Source organism: Centruroides sculpturatus, unplaced genomic scaffold (genome assembly GCF_000671375.1).
Source record: "Centruroides sculpturatus isolate CEXI.00-Female unplaced genomic scaffold, Cexi_2.0 scaffold77, whole genome shotgun sequence".
Taxonomy (NCBI): Eukaryota; Metazoa; Arthropoda; class Arachnida; order Scorpiones; family Buthidae; genus Centruroides; species Centruroides sculpturatus.
In genome coordinates, this window is record NW_019384320.1 from 462,406 (window position 1) to 480,457 (window position 18,052).

Below are 18,052 nucleotides of genomic sequence, written 5' to 3' on the forward strand. Positions count from 1 at the left end.
CTCTTCGAGCCATGAATGAATATTTATTAAAACCAACGTAAGTTGTTTATATTTCACTAAATATTATTTTTGTTCTAATCACTTTAATTATAACTATGTTCATTAATCATTTTATATGTAAAATTTTGTATATATTTATATATAAACATCATAAAACCTGATAAATTTGTAAAGCCAAACAACTATTGGATTACATCGGGCTACTTTTTCGCAATTCTATTTAATTAATTACTAAATAATTTGTCACCAGAGGAAGACATTAGGTACCATCTCCTATCAAATTTAATAATTATAATTAAAGTAATATTTATTAAATAACTAGCAGGTGGGCCCGGCGTTGCTCGGTCAAAAGTAACGATAACTAAGATAAAGATTATTATGTTACAATCAACCTTACCTGTTTTCACAGAATGCAAGAATTGGGTCCCCTTAGAGAATTTTTAGATGGGTCTAAAAATATGTTCGATTTCCTGCAAAAACGAAAAAACTGCATCTGTGTATCGCACGTCGCTTTCTCTTAACAATTCCATTGTTACGTAAGATTTCCATTGTTGACACTTCCATTGTTACTTAAAACTTTTATTGTNAATCAAAATTAAATTTAACATTTTTTATGCCAGACTATATATATATTTATAAATAATAAAAAAGTGTGTTCAAAATGGTTCACGTGTTCTGCAGCCATCTTGTATTTTCTCACATGCGTGGGATTGTGGGATCTCTCTTATGCTGGATCTAGTTTCAAGAACTCTCTTGAGTCGACCACGATTGAAACGGTCAAGGGAGGTCGCACCAAGGCGAATGGGGTATAAGGCTTTAGTTTAGTAGTGTTACAGAGTATAATACATATATTTTAATACATTTTTTAAAAGAAACAAAGCCACTGAGAAATGTTACGTGTGTTTAATAACGGATTCAGAAAACTTTGAAAATGTTAACAACGGGTTCGGCCGAACCTGTGTGAACCCGCTGAATATCACCACTGGTTACAGTAATTATAATCTGTGACATAACATAATATAATTAAGCATTGTTATTTAATAGATTAGCTAATTTAATTTTTTTAAACAAATACAATTGTAAAATATATATTGAAATTTAGATTTCAGATATTTTGCATTAAATTCATGAAGTATATATGTATTTTATGATATGAATAACAATTTATTTTATTTCAGAAAAGAGAGGCTATATTAAGAGGATCTGGACGAGTAGTCATGACTGCAGTAATGATGTATGTAATTTTTAATGAAATTTATTTAATAAACATTAATCTGAACTGTAAAAATATGATATATATAAATATGTTAAAACTACAAAATATTTTCATTTCCCATTGTTCACAATGCCATAAGTGAAAATTGTTTTGGACTGTTGTTTGGTGTTGTGAACAATGGAAAATAGACATTTTGTCACTTCAATATATTTATACATTTCATATTTTAATGTAAATACTGTTTACCAAATTTTTAATTTTAATTAATCTTGACTTTTATAACTTTAATAAATTTGAATTTACTATAATTGTTCCTTTATGAAGCATTTTAAAATTTTTTATATATTAGTTAGTTTCAAGTTAGTTGTATTTTTTTTAAAATTGTAGTTTGCTAGAAATTTTTAGAGAAAATATTTTGATAGAACTGATAGTAACATTCCAGTATGCATCAGTCTCAGCCACAACTGATGCACCAGTGAATGGTTTAATAAGTTTTTACTGGAATGTTTGGCAGTCTAATAAGATGGCAGAAGCAAAAAGTACTATATTGGCATTGAAGACTTTTATTTTCTCAAAATAACTTTGGGTTATAAAGATGATAGTAAAAATGGAGCTAATAACAATCATGCAGGCAGCCATATAGCTTCATCAGAACTCACCATATCTGCAGCTTGACAAATGTGATGTGTATCAGTCACTGCACTGACAAATTTATCGAAGAATATTGGAACACATTTTAGTTCATCACAGTTTACCGATACAGTTCCAGTATGCATCTGTTCTATGCATACTGAAATGTATCCAATTACACATTTGACATTCATGAAATAAATAGATGAATTTTTCTTTTTTATGAATTATTCTTACAATACTGGGGTCAGTCAGTATTAGAATTAATCATTATACAGACCAGATGTATGTTGCACTTATTCTGATGATAATTTGTTTTTGTTATCAATAACATACTTTTTTTATAAAAGCCATTTAATTTGTGTAGTTCCTTCCAAGATTTAGAAATAAAAGACCAGAATAAGTATGCACAATAGTACTTAAATGACACATTAATACATCAGTAAAATAATGCAAAAAATATTAAGAAAAATTTAGTTGAGAAATATATATTAATTGCAAATAGTAGGCTTAGATAGAGAACGTGATTCTTTTATTTTATTAATGTTATTATGTGTTATAATAATTTCATGGCTATTAAAATTTATCTATCACAGTTAAACCTCAATTTAACAGACAAAATATCCAGTCCACATTTTTATATATGTAAAAATTAACACCCTGTTAATTTTAAAATGCTTTCTTATATGTAATTAATTTAACAGGTTATTTCATTTTTTCAAATCTAAGTCATTGATCTTAAGAATTATTACTTCTCAAGAAAAATTAAACTTTTTATTATAATAAATTTTAATTACACAAATGTATCTACATAAGTAAAAACAGATAAACTAATTAATTTATCCATTTTTAACACCAGCATTTGGAAAACCTATTTTGTTATGTAACATTATAACATTATAATTTGCACATTTTAAAGAATTTTTTAATAGTAATGTAATATTTGGTTAAAAAGAATGAATTCAAATGAGGTATTAATATTAAATTTAATCAGTGAAAGAAGTAAATAATTTTCATGTTATGAAATTTACTTAAAAAATTAATAATGGAATAATTAAGGTATAACAATACAACTTTAACTGACATACTATTTATTGGATCTAAATAAAACAAGAACATACTAGGCAACTTTTTTATGTTGCCTGTTATGTTCTTATTTTATTTAAATATAAAAAATCTTGTTTGATTTGAGTCTAATCAAATCAGCCTGAAGAGGAGCGTTGTAAACTATCAAAAGTTGCTGCAATTTTGAATAAAACATTGGTTTCAATGGTGTAAAACAGAATATGTTACATCACTTACAGATATGTTACACTAACAGCATACATGATAACATAAACAACCCAGGATATCTTCAATTAAAAATTGAATTGTGACTATTTACAAAAAAATTATAACAGTTATTATAACAGTTAAAAAGTTATATCTCAGGATTAACTATTATAATAATTACTGCATTTCCCCGAAAATAAGTCTTAGCATGAGTTTTCAGGATGCTCGTAATTTAAGCCCTACCCCAAAATAAGCCCCAGTTAAGATCGTCAGCCAGATGGTCATATTTAATATATCTGTTGCAACCCACAATGGACATATTGAATTATAAAATAATAATTATAATATATAATTAAATATAAATAAAGTATTTGTAAATACCCAAGCTGGCACCTTTGGACAAAACATCCCCTGAAAATAAGACCTAATGCATCTTTTGGGACAAAAATTAATATACGACCTGGTCTTATTTTTGGGGAAAAACAGTTCTTAATTTAAATATTGGTTTGTTATTGACATTCAGAATTAAGTGGTCTTGAAGGTATTATTATCTTCAACATTTACATTGCATAGAAGTTAAAAATATAAATATAAACATTTTTTTTAACTCTGTTAAAAAAGCATCTTTGTCCAACTTTCAAAACACTATTAATTAAAAAGATTACACTATGACTAAGAAGGTAATTCAGTATTTTTAAACTCTATATCCAACTAAACATAGCAAGAAAATAAAGATTTTCTTTTATTTTCTCTTATTAGTAACCAAAAATATATCTTTTCATTGAAATATTGATCACTCCAAGTGTAAAGATAGACAACAATTTTATAAATTGTATATTCTGTTAATTAATTAATCAAAATAATGTTATGTCCCAAGTATATCAATAACTATTATCAGTTATTCATAATGTTACATGATCTTTTTTTTTATTGAATTGAAAAGGTTTCTGAAAACAAAGAAAACACTCTTTGAAACAGTTTTGACACATCCATGCACTTTCCTGAATATTTTGATTATTATTGAAATACTGATTTTACACAAATATAAAATTAGAGAAATTTGAACCAATAAAACATTCTTTTCTTTTCCTGATAGAATACTGATGTTCTGAAATACAACAAAAAAACATTCTGGTTGTCGTGCCAATATAATGGGTGTGCCCACCCGACATATTTTCCAATGGGATAGAATAAATAGCAAGGGCAGGGATCCTACTTCCATTCTTGAAAGATCGAGGGTTTATTCTATCCAATTGGAAAAATGTTTTATTATTGGCGCACCCATAATAAAACATTCTCTTTTACTTGTAAATATTTATATATTATAAAAAAATACTTAATAAAGTTTTAAAAAATGTATTTTGATTTTATAATATTTTCAGTTAATTTAAAAATTTTATAAATATTTTGCAGAAATGGAGCTAATTTTGCATTTAAACTCATTACATGGTTATACACAGGATCTCATAGCATGTTTGCTGAAGCAATTCATTCTTTAGCTGATACTTGCAATCAGGTAAATATTTAATCTTTACTTTTCTTGCTATTTGTAAAGAGCATAAATATTTTCATTCAGTTACAGGTTTTAGAAATGATTAAAAAAAATCATTGTAATCATTTTAAGTGTATTAAAAAAATAACAACAATTACTTTTTAAAAACAGAATTAATTAGTGTTTAAAATTTTTTATTAACCTATTTATTTTTTCCTTCAAACAGTATATATTACATAAATCATTTTATTATAAAAAATTAAATTCCATAGAAAATTGATTTATACATTTTTTTTAGATAATTTTAGCTTTCGGAATTCGCAAATCAATTCAGAGACCTGACGTGGACCATCCGTATGTTAATTTTGAATTTTAAAATATTTTTCATAAATTTAGTTAAATGTACTAAAGAAATTTTCCTGATACGTGTAGATATGGCTATCATAACATGAGATATGTTGCTTCCTTAATCAGTGGTGTTGGTATATTTTGCTTTGGAACAGGTATTTCTATCTACCATGGTATAATGGGCATTTTTTTTCCTGAAGTTATTGAATCTCTCTATTGGGTAAGTGTTAGAAACTAATAAGTTAATTTCAATAAGAAATGTATCCAATTACACATTTGACATTCATGAAATAAATAGATGAATTTTTCTTTTTTATGAATTATTCTTACAATACTGGGGTCAGTCAGTATTAGAATTAATCATTATACAGACCAGATGTATGTTGCACTTATTCTGATGATAATTTGTTTTTGTTATCAATAACATACTTTTTTTATAAAAGCCATTTAATTTGTGTAGTTCCTTCCAAGATTTAGAAATAAAAGACCAGAATAAGTATGCACAATAGTACTTAAATGACACATTAATACATCAGTAAAATAATGCAAAAAATATTAAGAAAAATTTAGTTGAGAAATATATATTAATTGCAAATAGTAGGCTTAGATAGAGAACGTGATTCTTTTATTTTATTAATGTTATTATGTGTTATAATAATTTCATGGCTATTAAAATTTATCTATCACAGTTAAACCTCAATTTAACAGACAAAATATCCAGTCCACATTTTTATATATGTAAAAATTAACACCCTGTTAATTTTAAAATGCTTTCTTATATGTAATTAATTTAACAGGTTATTTCATTTTTTCAAATCTAAGTCATTGATCTTAAGAATTATTACTTCTCAAGAAAAATTAAACTTTTTATTATAATAAATTTTAATTACACAAATGTATCTACATAAGTAAAAACAGATAAACTAATTAATTTATCCATTTTTAACACCAGCATTTGGAAAACCTATTTTGTTATGTAACATTATAACATTATAATTTGCACATTTTAAAGAATTTTTTAATAGTAATGTAATATTTGGTTAAAAAGAATGAATTCAAATGAGGTATTAATATTAAATTTAATCAGTGAAAGAAGTAAATAATTTTCATGTTATGAAATTTACTTAAAAAATTAATAATGGAATAATTAAGGTATAACAATACAACTTTAACTGACATACTATTTATTGGATCTAAATAAAACAAGAACATACTAGGCAACTTTTTTATGTTGCCTGTTATGTTCTTATTTTATTTAAATATAAAAAATCTTGTTTGATTTGAGTCTAATCAAATCAGCCTGAAGAGGAGCGTTGTAAACTATCAAAAGTTGCTGCAATTTTGAATAAAACATTGGTTTCAATGGTGTAAAACAGAATATGTTACATCACTTACAGATATGTTACACTAACAGCATACATGATAACATAAACAACCCAGGATATCTTCAATTAAAAATTGAATTGTGACTATTTACAAAAAAATTATAACAGTTATTATAACAGTTAAAAAGTTATATCTCAGGATTAACTATTATAATAATTACTGCATTTCCCCGAAAATAAGTCTTAGCATGAGTTTTCAGGATGCTCGTAATTTAAGCCCTACCCCAAAATAAGCCCCAGTTAAGATCGTCAGCCAGATGGTCATATTTAATATATCTGTTGCAACCCACAATGGACATATTGAATTATAAAATAATAATTATAATATATAATTAAATATAAATAAAGTATTTGTAAATACCCAAGCTGGCACCTTTGGACAAAACATCCCCTGAAAATAAGACCTAATGCATCTTTTGGGACAAAAATTAATATACGACCTGGTCTTATTTTTGGGGAAAAACAGTTCTTAATTTAAATATTGGTTTGTTATTGACATTCAGAATTAAGTGGTCTTGAAGGTATTATTATCTTCAACATTTACATTGCATAGAAGTTAAAAATATAAATATAAACATTTTTTTTAACTCTGTTAAAAAAGCATCTTTGTCCAACTTTCAAAACACTATTAATTAAAAAGATTACACTATGACTAAGAAGGTAATTCAGTATTTTTAAACTCTATATCCAACTAAACATAGCAAGAAAATAAAGATTTTCTTTTATTTTCTCTTATTAGTAACCAAAAATATATCTTTTCATTGAAATATTGATCACTCCAAGTGTAAAGATAGACAACAATTTTATAAATTGTATATTCTGTTAATTAATTAATCAAAATAATGTTATGTCCCAAGTATATCAATAACTATTATCAGTTATTCATAATGTTACATGATCTTTTTTTTTATTGAATTGAAAAGGTTTCTGAAAACAAAGAAAACACTCTTTGAAACAGTTTTGACACATCCATGCACTTTCCTGAATATTTTGATTATTATTGAAATACTGATTTTACACAAATATAAAATTAGAGAAATTTGAACCAATAAAACATTCTTTTCTTTTCCTGATAGAATACTGATGTTCTGAAATACAACAAAAAAACATTCTGGTTGTCGTGCCAATATAATGGGTGTGCCCACCCGACATATTTTCCAATGGGATAGAATAAATAGCAAGGGCAGGGATCCTACTTCCATTCTTGAAAGATCGAGGGTTTATTCTATCCAATTGGAAAAATGTTTTATTATTGGCGCACCCATAATAAAACATTCTCTTTTACTTGTAAATATTTATATATTATAAAAAAATACTTAATAAAGTTTTAAAAAATGTATTTTGATTTTATAATATTTTCAGTTAATTTAAAAATTTTATAAATATTTTGCAGAAATGGAGCTAATTTTGCATTTAAACTCATTACATGGTTATACACAGGATCTCATAGCATGTTTGCTGAAGCAATTCATTCTTTAGCTGATACTTGCAATCAGGTAAATATTTAATCTTTACTTTTCTTGCTATTTGTAAAGAGCATAAATATTTTCATTCAGTTACAGGTTTTAGAAATGATTAAAAAAAATCATTGTAATCATTTTAAGAGTATTAAAAAAATAACAACAATTACTTTTTAAAAACAGAATTAATTAGTGTTTAAAATTTTTTATTAACCTATTTATTTTTTCCTTCAAACAGTATATATTACATAAATCATTTTATTATAAAAAATTAAATTCCATAGAAAATTGATTTATACATTTTTTTTAGATAATTTTAGCTTTCGGAATTCGCAAATCAATTCAGAGACCTGACGTGGACCATCCGTATGTTAATTTTGAATTTTAAAATATTTTTCATAAATTTAGTTAAATGTACTAAAGAAATTTTCCTGATACGTGTAGATATGGCTATCATAACATGAGATATGTTGCTTCCTTAATCAGTGGTGTTGGTATATTTTGCTTTGGAACAGGTATTTCTATCTACCATGGTATAATGGGCATTTTTTTTCCTGAAGTTATTGAATCTCTCTATTGGGTAAGTGTTAGAAACTAATAAGTTAATTTCAATAAATAAAAATTTCTTTGAAAATATTCTAGTTAATTCATACTTTAAAAATAATATAGACATTATTATAGTATTTTTATTCAGTACATTTCTTGTAACTTACTGAAATGATTAATTATATTAACAATCTAATAAATTACAATGTAAAACATTTAGCATTTTACAATATAATTATTTTTTATTAAAATATTTTGAGAAAAAATTAATTTTTTACCATTTGACATAGTATTAACACATTGCCATTGGATAGCTTTCTTGTTAATTTGCTACATTTTTCAATTTTTATATCTAATTTACTTAAAGAATTCAATGATTTTTAAAGTAAAATAATAATTATTTGGTCATCAGATGCCAATGTGTTAATAATGAAATTGTTTTCATTGAAATATAATTACATACTTATTACAGGCCTTTTTTATTCTTGGTGGTTCTTTAATTTCTGAAGGAGGTGAGTTAAAATTTTCTATAATTATTTAGGTCTTTATAAATAAATAAATTTATCAAATTGTAAATCATAAATTATAAGCATTCTCTTTCAACTTCTAAGGGATTTTGAGCAATTTATCTGATGAAAAAGCTCAATTTTAAAATTAATATCCAACAGAGGAAGAAAATAAGACAAAATATTCAGAAAAAAATCAATTTTAATTGCTCCAAGAAGTCTCATATGTTTAGTGGTACTTATTTAATATAAGTAGATACTGTACATTCAAATACTACTGTTTTCCTGAAAATGGTCCTGTATATGTGCAACAAGAGGCTAGCCTACCTACACTAAGGTTGGAGCACTAGTGTGCACTAAGACAGTCATGTTGGCAACATAATATTGTTGTGTGTTTAGATTGACTCAATTTTAAGAGAACCAAGTTCATCCTGATAAGCACTCGCCTTGATTTCAGTGTAGTACACTAGTTGCAATCAGGTTGGATACACTAGTGCTCCAACCTGAATGCAACTAATATTAGACTAAACAACAAAAACAGGGGTAATAAATTCTACAAAGATTAATAATGTAATGTCACTATGTAATTTTTTTCCTCCGAGACTAATGCAAATTAAGACACCATGATCAATGACTGAATTACAGTAATCATTTCTTGAAAATTCTTACTTATACTCAGTTTTTGAAATACAGTGAATAATTCTGATGAAATAAATAATTACTCTCATCATTTTATGTTAACAAACAAAAATTCAGTTTTATAAATTTACAAATAATAATAATAATGCAATACAAATAGGCCAAAAATATCTGTATACAGTCGACCCCCCTATAAGATTGTTGATTTTTCCGTTTTATATGAATTCCATGTTGTACGAGTCACTTAGATTTTACAAATACGTGTGCCGGGCTGTGAACGGCTCACATATTTGTAAAATCTAAGTGACTCGTACAACATGTAATTCAGATAAAACGGAAAAATCAATGNTTGCTTCTTCAGAAGATTGAGCTAACAAATATAGCCATATAGTTCTTTAACCAAAATTGTGAAGAACAGAATTATTGAACATAACAATTAGTGACAGATTCATTCAAATGATTTGACTAAATTATGCAAATCTGTAAAATTCTTTCAGCTAAATTCAAGGAATATAATTAACAGGCACAGGCACCATACTAACACTAAAACAATAATGTATGGTCATAGCTTGCTAATATGGCTGATTAGATTCAAGATCATCACTGTAAAGTAAAACAGCCTTTTTTTCCATTTGCATGTTCACATGAAAGCTTAAAAACATTTTATATCAATAAAAGGAAAATATTGTTAACTAATTATGATTGAACTCAAGAATCTCAATTCAAAATTTTTTAGAAATTTTCTTCTACTATATAGGAGTTCTAATCAGTGCACATAACTAGGCAGGTGCACCTGCACAGGGCCCACTTTAGAAGGGGGCCCAAAATGCATGTACAGTAAAACCTGTCTATGGTGACCACCCACGGTTCCTTCAAAAAGTGGTCTTTTAGACAGGTGGTGCCATAATACTGTATTTCTGTAAGTATTTTGTGCATTTTTTAGCCATTTCTACTAAGCAAAACTCGAGGTGAACAAAAATAAGCAAATTTTTTCAACGATAGGACTATATTAGTATTGTATTTTATTCTTATCAGATAACTCGATTTACAGGAGTCGTCGTGATTTTATAAGACAGATTTAATACAATAGTCGCATTTTCTTGATTATAATGCACACTTTCTTTTTTCCCACTTAATTAATTCAACTCGGTTGTTTTCATTCAATCCTCAGTTACGTGTATTACGTCATCGATATATAAACGTGTCATATCTCTACATCACTATGGTTTTGGTATTCATTAGTTTAATCTTATTTTAACTTTAAAAATACTGTATTTTTTAAATATTTTCTTAAGTACAATAAGAAAAATTAATAATAAAACGAATTTATTATTTTTGCTCATTATACAATTTCATTAATTCCACGATTGTCATTGCGGAATCGAAAAAGGAAGGTTGCCTGTAAAACTGATTTTTGCATTAATGCGTTTGTTTTTTGAATATTTTGCGTGCAAAAATTACTTGGATATTATTTTTCTAAAAATATCGTGGAAATAAGGTAGGTTGATACAGAAACTATTTATCCAAAATGTACTGTATATGAGCTTCAAAATAAATAAAAATAAATTTTATCAAATGATGAGATCAGCCGATTAATTGTATCATGTACAATATTTTATACCTCCAAGGAAAATACTGTATGTCTACGGTAAAATCAATTTCGTTTTCCCACAGTTAAACTTTGCCACTAATTGCTGTTGTGATAACACGATCTTCTAACGACAGCACTTTGCGTTTCTTTCGTTTTTCAAACAATTTCGAGCAAACTGAAATGAATTTCCTTTGTTGTGTAGTGCTCCACTACTATATGTATGTCCTTATTATATTATATATGTATTATTGTTCATTTTTGTTGTACTGGTTTTAAAAATTGTTACACAATATTGTTGTCTGTTGTCACGCACCGCCTTGCGGCCGGTAAGTCTTGTGCACGTTTATTGGCTAACATGGAATCACGTGTGTGTGTGTGGAAGTTCCCAGATGGAGGGAGGTTTAAAAGGAGGTACACCTGGTGGAACAGGCATTCTTTTTTTTTTTTTTCTTTCCTGAACTTGGAGGAGCAATTTGATCTCCCGAGTGAAGAAAAGCGGTAGGGAGTAAAGGGACGAAACAGGGAAACGGTAGCAATTTGCCGACCAGAGCTTTCGGGAAGGAGGAAGACAAATAGAAATGAAAATCTGTTTTCATCGACATAGGAACTTTGTCGAAATACATCAGATCCTCAACAGAAGAAATCCTAGTAAGTAGCAGAAGGTTACCCAAACATTATTTCATGAATAAGGTGAATTTCTCACCACATGTTTTCTGTGCCTTTGTTATCAGAGGGAGAGTGTAAGCCCCGATTTTAACGTGTATTCATGAGTGACCCACGAAAGGAGTATCATCTGAAAATATTTTTTGTAAATTCATAGTCGTACATCGGTTAAGTTTGATTCATTAAACTAATTTTTTTTAACTCATTCATCTGTGAAGTCCTCAGTTATTCTTATCCCAACCTAAAATTGGGGTTTGTTTTGACAGACCACGATACTACAGTTGCTAGACTAATTCATTAACACCTGCACCTAATTTCAAGGGTAGGAGAAGTGCCCGAGGTTGTTCGAATGAGAGTTTAGACTAATTCGTTATATTAGGAGCAGGGAAACGTTGTTGAGATGGGTTCGAGCAATAGTTTAGACAGATATATTCACAGAAGTGGTCGCTTATTACAGTTGTTGTTTGTTGTTTTGGACCAAAAATCTATGCCCGCGGTTGCGTTACACAAGTGGTCGTTTAATACAGGTAACTTATACTATTCAGTGCCAGAAATTTTTGCCCATTTTGACAGGTGCCCGTTGAATTGCCTAAGCAGTTTCACTGTATTTGTTTTATTATTTTCCCAAACCTAATTCATTAAGGGGCATAAATGCAAATTCTTGCACAGGGCAAAGGAATGGGCCCTGTGCAAATTCTTGGCCCTGTGCTCGATAAGGTATTTATCGAGCAGGCCTGAAGGAGGCCTGCTCGATAAATACCTTATCGAGCATGCCTCCTTCAGGCTACATTTGTTAATCATTTGAAAGTTGAATATTGTATATTAGAATGACATATTTCAAGTTTAAGTTCTAGCATTAACCCCTGGAGAAGGGATGCAATTACAGTGTGGTTATGTATTGTGGGTTTTTAATGCTATTTTAGTTTCTTTTTACACCTGCAATTATACCCTGTCTGATTACTTAACACTCTGGAATTTAATTCAAATTTGAAATATGCCATTCCAATGTAGCATGTTTGATTTTTGAATGATATAATGAATATAACCTGAGAAAGGTGTATTAAATAAGGTTGAAAAGGTTTTGAGTAGACTTGTATCACTATTCCAGTTCATTTGCTTTCTTTATTGCTTATATTACATTGTTATTTCATTACAGTTCTCAGAAGTCGCGATCCGAGTTTAAACGTAGTGTTACTAGAAGACCTGGCTGCCGTAATAGGAGTTCTAATAGCGGGCAGTTGTATGGGATTAACTTCGTACATGGGCAATCCTATATATGATGCCGCCGGTTCATTATTAGTCGGTGGCCTTCTGGGAACAGTTGCTTCTTTCATAATATATACCAACATTGCTGCTTTAGTTGGAAGGTAATTGTATTTAGAGATTAGTAAAAAAAAAAATTAGTAAAAAATTAAATTTGATATATTATTATTTTAATATATAGGTCAATTCCAGCAGATACAATGTTGCAGATTAACAAAGAATTGGAAAATGACGTGATGATCAGGTAATTAAGTTTTATGACAAAAATTAATAGTTTCAAAATTTAAAGGCTGCAATTAGAAATTTTATTGATTCTAAACAACTTAATATCCAGTATAAACACACCAAAAGTTTGAGTTATCTTATTTTATATCTTTATTGGCATCTTATAAAGTCTTTGTACACTTTAAAATTAGCATAATTTGTTTAGAATAAGCAGTTTATTTTGATTTAAAAACCATACATTTATTTTTACAATATTCAAATAATGTTCATTTGATTGCTACTATTGAACATAATCATTTTCTCCATCATTAATGACATAAAATACAGCAGTTTTGCAGTCATATATTAAAGATCTCTGAAAATGTTTGTTACAACCTTATTCACCTTAACTCAATATCACAAATTTAATTATTGTTTAGATGTTTGGGGAATGATTAACTTTTTCTATAATGGTTTATTACAAATCAAATGATTGCTCTTTTTTATGTGTTAAATGGATAGAATTCTGTAAAATGCAGTGGAAAGATATAATCTTGCATAAAATTTAAATTACAAAAAGTTAAATTTTGGAGCGTTTGTTAGGATCAAACTATGAAAAATCTATTTTATTTGGAATAAAAAATCCATTCCAACACTGTTGAGCTTCCTTCAATATTTTGCCAAACTTCGGAAACTCAAGAAAAATAACATATTATTGATGAGCACCATCTTGGAAATTTCTTGTGAATTTTACTTGTTTAATTAAATTTATTTATTTCACATCTCTAAAAATATTTAATGTGGAAAAACCTTGGTTGGTTTAGTTTACTATTATCAGTTTGGAAAAATTGCTTTGATATATTAATAATAATTAAAATATCTAAATCATATTTTAACATATAAAATATTATTTTTAAATTTCAAAAACATTTCTTAGTGATTATTATAAAAACTTTGAAGTGAATATAGAGAAAATTTAGAAATATTATTTACTTTGCATCCAGCACTAATCCCTAGTAAAACTATATCTTCACTCCAATTTATCAATACAAGACTTGCAATTACACTCATTGACAATAAAATTATGCACCAAGAAGGAATTTGCTAAAACTCTGTTAGTGCAAATGTAATGATGATAGTGATATTACAGCATTGTACCAAAGGGACAATTTCTTGTAGAACACCAGTACAATTTAAAGAAGCCTTTATACCTTGTAAGACCACCTCTTGTCTAAATGTGTGGCAATATGGTCAGACATACAGGCACTGTGTGCTATTCTGCAACAGATTTACATACACATGTTGCAACTGCTGCTCCAGATCCTTCACACTTTTAGATGGCCGAAGCTGATGACCCATTTGGTGCCACAAACTACTCACAAATCTGGAGACAGGGCAAGCCAATGAAATATGACAGCATGATGTAGATATTCCTGGGAAACTAGTTGGGTGCCACTAAGCATCTTGCTAGAAAATGGCTATTTGCAGCCTTCCAAGAAAAGAGAGAAGGTTACAAGATTTCCTGAACATACCACTTTATTGTCAATTTCAACAGTGCATCACTATTAGAGAAGACTGATTTTCAATACAAGATGGCTTCCAGTCCAGCACACTAGCAGTGGAGCAGTGTGCTGCTCAACAGTAAAGATGGGATTGAAGCACTTGCTGGTAATCCTCCATACTCTAACACTGTGGTTGTCCATTCCCAAACAGAACTGGGATTTCTTGCTAAAGACACTACAGTGCCAGTTTGTAGCATTCCATGCCTCTGTCACCACTGCAAATGAAGTTGGCAATGTTAAGGTCCTAATGGCAGGACATGGTGATCACATTTTATGCAAATTTGCCTCTGCTAATCACTTGTCAATTGCAAGGAAAAAACAAGTTTTGTAGCAAAGTTTCCACTAGTTTCTGGATGATGGACAAAGATACCACTGCAGCATTTTGCTTGTGACACAATCAGATCATTATCTCTTCTGCCTACATGCATATGTGCCCTTGTGCACCTTTGCCATTAATACCACTCACATTCAGGTCAAAATGACCTGAATGTGAGTGGTATTAATAGTTAAATTGCCTGCTATCCTGCAGCCTTTCTGAAACTTTATCAGCTGTATGCATGTCTTTGAGTCAAAGAGATGAGGCAGGCCTGTGTGACATCGTTGTGCTCAAAGAACAGGTACACTGAAAATTCTGAACACAGTGAATGTCTATGAGCCATTTTATAGAATAGCAATGGGGGTAGCAATTTTAAGACACTGGTAGCATTGGCTGATGTATGACGTCATAACCGCCCTCACTTGTTTTTGTGTTCTCTTGTTCTCTAACTCAGTGAAAGAAAGAAAAAAAAAAACATAGTTGTAAAAATGTTTATTTGTTTGTGAGACATCATCTCTCCATCTTTGAGTTTATCTTATGGAATTAAACTAAGGGAGTTAAACTATGAAAAAGGACAAAATTGTAAACAAGCAATCTCAACTTTCCACCCGATACATCGGACAAACAAAAGAGGAAACATTAAGATATTTAAGTATCAAGTATGACCAATTAGTTGCAGCTGTACTAATTCCCAAACAGAAAAACACCTCCTCCCCTAATTATGGGCTATCACCCCAAGGAAGTTATAATTAAATACTTGAGGGAATGATAAATCCAGCATTGGTGACAAGGGAGACATCTACCTCCTCCAACCTGAATTCAGCCCTTAGTAACAGAACAGAAACCAATGGGAAGCAGGGAAAGAGGGGATTTGGAGCAATTGAAATTATTGGCTCCAAGTCAAAATTGTATAAAGGGACAGATCCCCAAGACAAGTCTTTCATCTTCTCCCCTCCCGAAGGGTGAAGGAACAGTTTTGTGTTGTCTTAGCTAAGATCAAACATCATCTTGCATCAGTTTGTTAACCCAAAAAATCAACTCTCCTTCCATCAACACAACCTCTTGTACAAAGGATCAACTATCTTGTTTTCCAATCTAGACCTCTACATCAAAAGAGGAGGAAAAACCAACAAGCATCTAGGGAATCATCTGACTACAGAACAACTAACTGTAGCAATGTCCCTCTATCATAGTCTTTAGAATATCTTAGTGTTCGGTTTAGATAATCATATTTATTTAAAGTTAGAATTTCTTAGAGCTGTACATCAATGTACAAAGATAATTGTGTCTGCCACCACTACCCCCTTGTAGTTCCAACCGCTTGCATCATCCTGCAGAAGTGTGAGTGACAGTAATCCTACTTTTGAACTTCACTGTAGGGGTGCACCATGTCAGGTATCTGCTCACACATGCAATTGGACCACAACTGTAATCATTCTGTCTGAAACAGTTGCATACAGATAATTTTATCTAGGTTTATAACTTTTTTGTCAATAAATTTATTTACTTATGAAATTGTAGATTTTCTTCATTCTTAGAAAATTAAGAACTGAATTTATATATTGTTTTTCCTTTTATTAATTTTAAAAGGGCTTTACATGATGTAAAGGCAACAGACATGGGAAATAATTTTGTCCGTTATAAAGCAGAAGTAGATTTTGATGGACGTGAACTTAGTAGATCATATCTGGACTCTCAAGATTTGGAGATGTTACTAAATGTAAGTATTTAATTTGATATTAGATAAAAAATTCTGAATAGACATTATTATGATTTTAGTATTTTATGTTAAAATTTAGTATCTAAGTTTATTACTATCAATTTTAAAACACTAAGTTTTATTTGAATTTAAACTGATATTGTGATTGTTTATCAGCAATTATTGTAATAATTTCTGATAAAAATTCATTTTTAATAGTAATTATTAGGTTTATAATGTGTTATATAAATATTTAGTTTACTTGTCCGAGATAGATGTAACTACTTTATACAGAAATGAATAAAAAACACTAGTCCCAGAAACTTGACTCTTGATAATATGACATTCCATAAAATTTGTCATATTGTCCAAAAAAAGAAATACAAGTTCTAGAGGTAAAAATTAGATTACACAACGCTAGGATCAAATAAATTATGGTTCTTGCCTGGTGACACTTGTTAATAGCATCAGTTCTACTTGTTAACAAAAGAATATAACCATTTTTCCAAGGTCCCATTGCAAATGCCACTATGCAAGTGTCACTAACTCAAAAGTAGTATTTTTGTAATTAAAATTTGCTTACAAATAGAAATAGTAACCACATGCCAATAGTGACCATATTTGCAAATTCATGTGTAACACCTTTACAAAAATTTTGCTGTTTAGACTAGAATCATTTGTATGTCATAAAACTTGTCATTTTTGGTAACTCATGACCTTCTCGGTCCACATAAAGTTGAGTTTGTGGGACTCTACTGTAACAGCTGCTCTGGACTTTACTCCATTTTGAAATACTAGTAGTTTGAGTATCCTAACAAGAAGACATCCAAGCTTTGGCATCCTGGATTTTGCTGAAATGTTAATACACCCCTTCTACTAATGCACGGAGAGATAGCTTAAGAGAAATCATTATTTAAACTTTTCCATTCGAATTCTATATTGAGTTCTATAAATGAATCGTAACAAGTAAAGCACCAGATTTAAAAGCGCAACATAAAGTCAGCTTCATCCTGCTTTTTTCCAACTTCTTTTTCACAAGTTTTTCTGAAGTGTGAAATCTAGTGAATTATTAGAAAATACATCTGACCCAAAATACTACAGTCGACCCCTCCTATAATACTGTTGATAATTCCATTTTATATGAATTCCATGTTATATGAGTCACTTAGATTTTACAAATATGTGTGCTGGACTGTGAACGGCTCACATATTTGTAAAATCTAAGTGACTCATATAACATGGAATTCATATAAAATGGAA

General features: G+C 29.2%; 1 protein-coding gene across 1 annotated transcript in view; it reads left to right on the forward strand.

Annotated features, from left to right (window-relative positions):
- LOC111624948 (zinc transporter 9-like) overlaps positions 1–18,052 on the forward strand; it is a 49,364-nt gene that overhangs the window by 29,547 nt on the left and 1,765 nt on the right. Inside the window, exons 6-17 of the mRNA XM_023367945.1 lie at positions 1,179–1,234; positions 4,532–4,634; positions 4,909–4,964; positions 5,043–5,178; positions 7,735–7,839; positions 8,114–8,169; positions 8,248–8,383; positions 8,822–8,861; positions 11,690–11,775; positions 12,838–13,115; positions 13,193–13,255; positions 16,684–16,813. Of these exons, the coding sequence (XP_023223713.1) occupies positions 1,179–1,234; positions 4,532–4,634; positions 4,909–4,964; positions 5,043–5,178; positions 7,735–7,839; positions 8,114–8,169; positions 8,248–8,383; positions 8,822–8,861; positions 11,690–11,775; positions 12,838–13,115; positions 13,193–13,255; positions 16,684–16,813 (1,245 nt within the window). The remainder of the gene's footprint in view (positions 1–1,178; positions 1,235–4,531; positions 4,635–4,908; positions 4,965–5,042; positions 5,179–7,734; positions 7,840–8,113; positions 8,170–8,247; positions 8,384–8,821; positions 8,862–11,689; positions 11,776–12,837; positions 13,116–13,192; positions 13,256–16,683; positions 16,814–18,052) is intronic.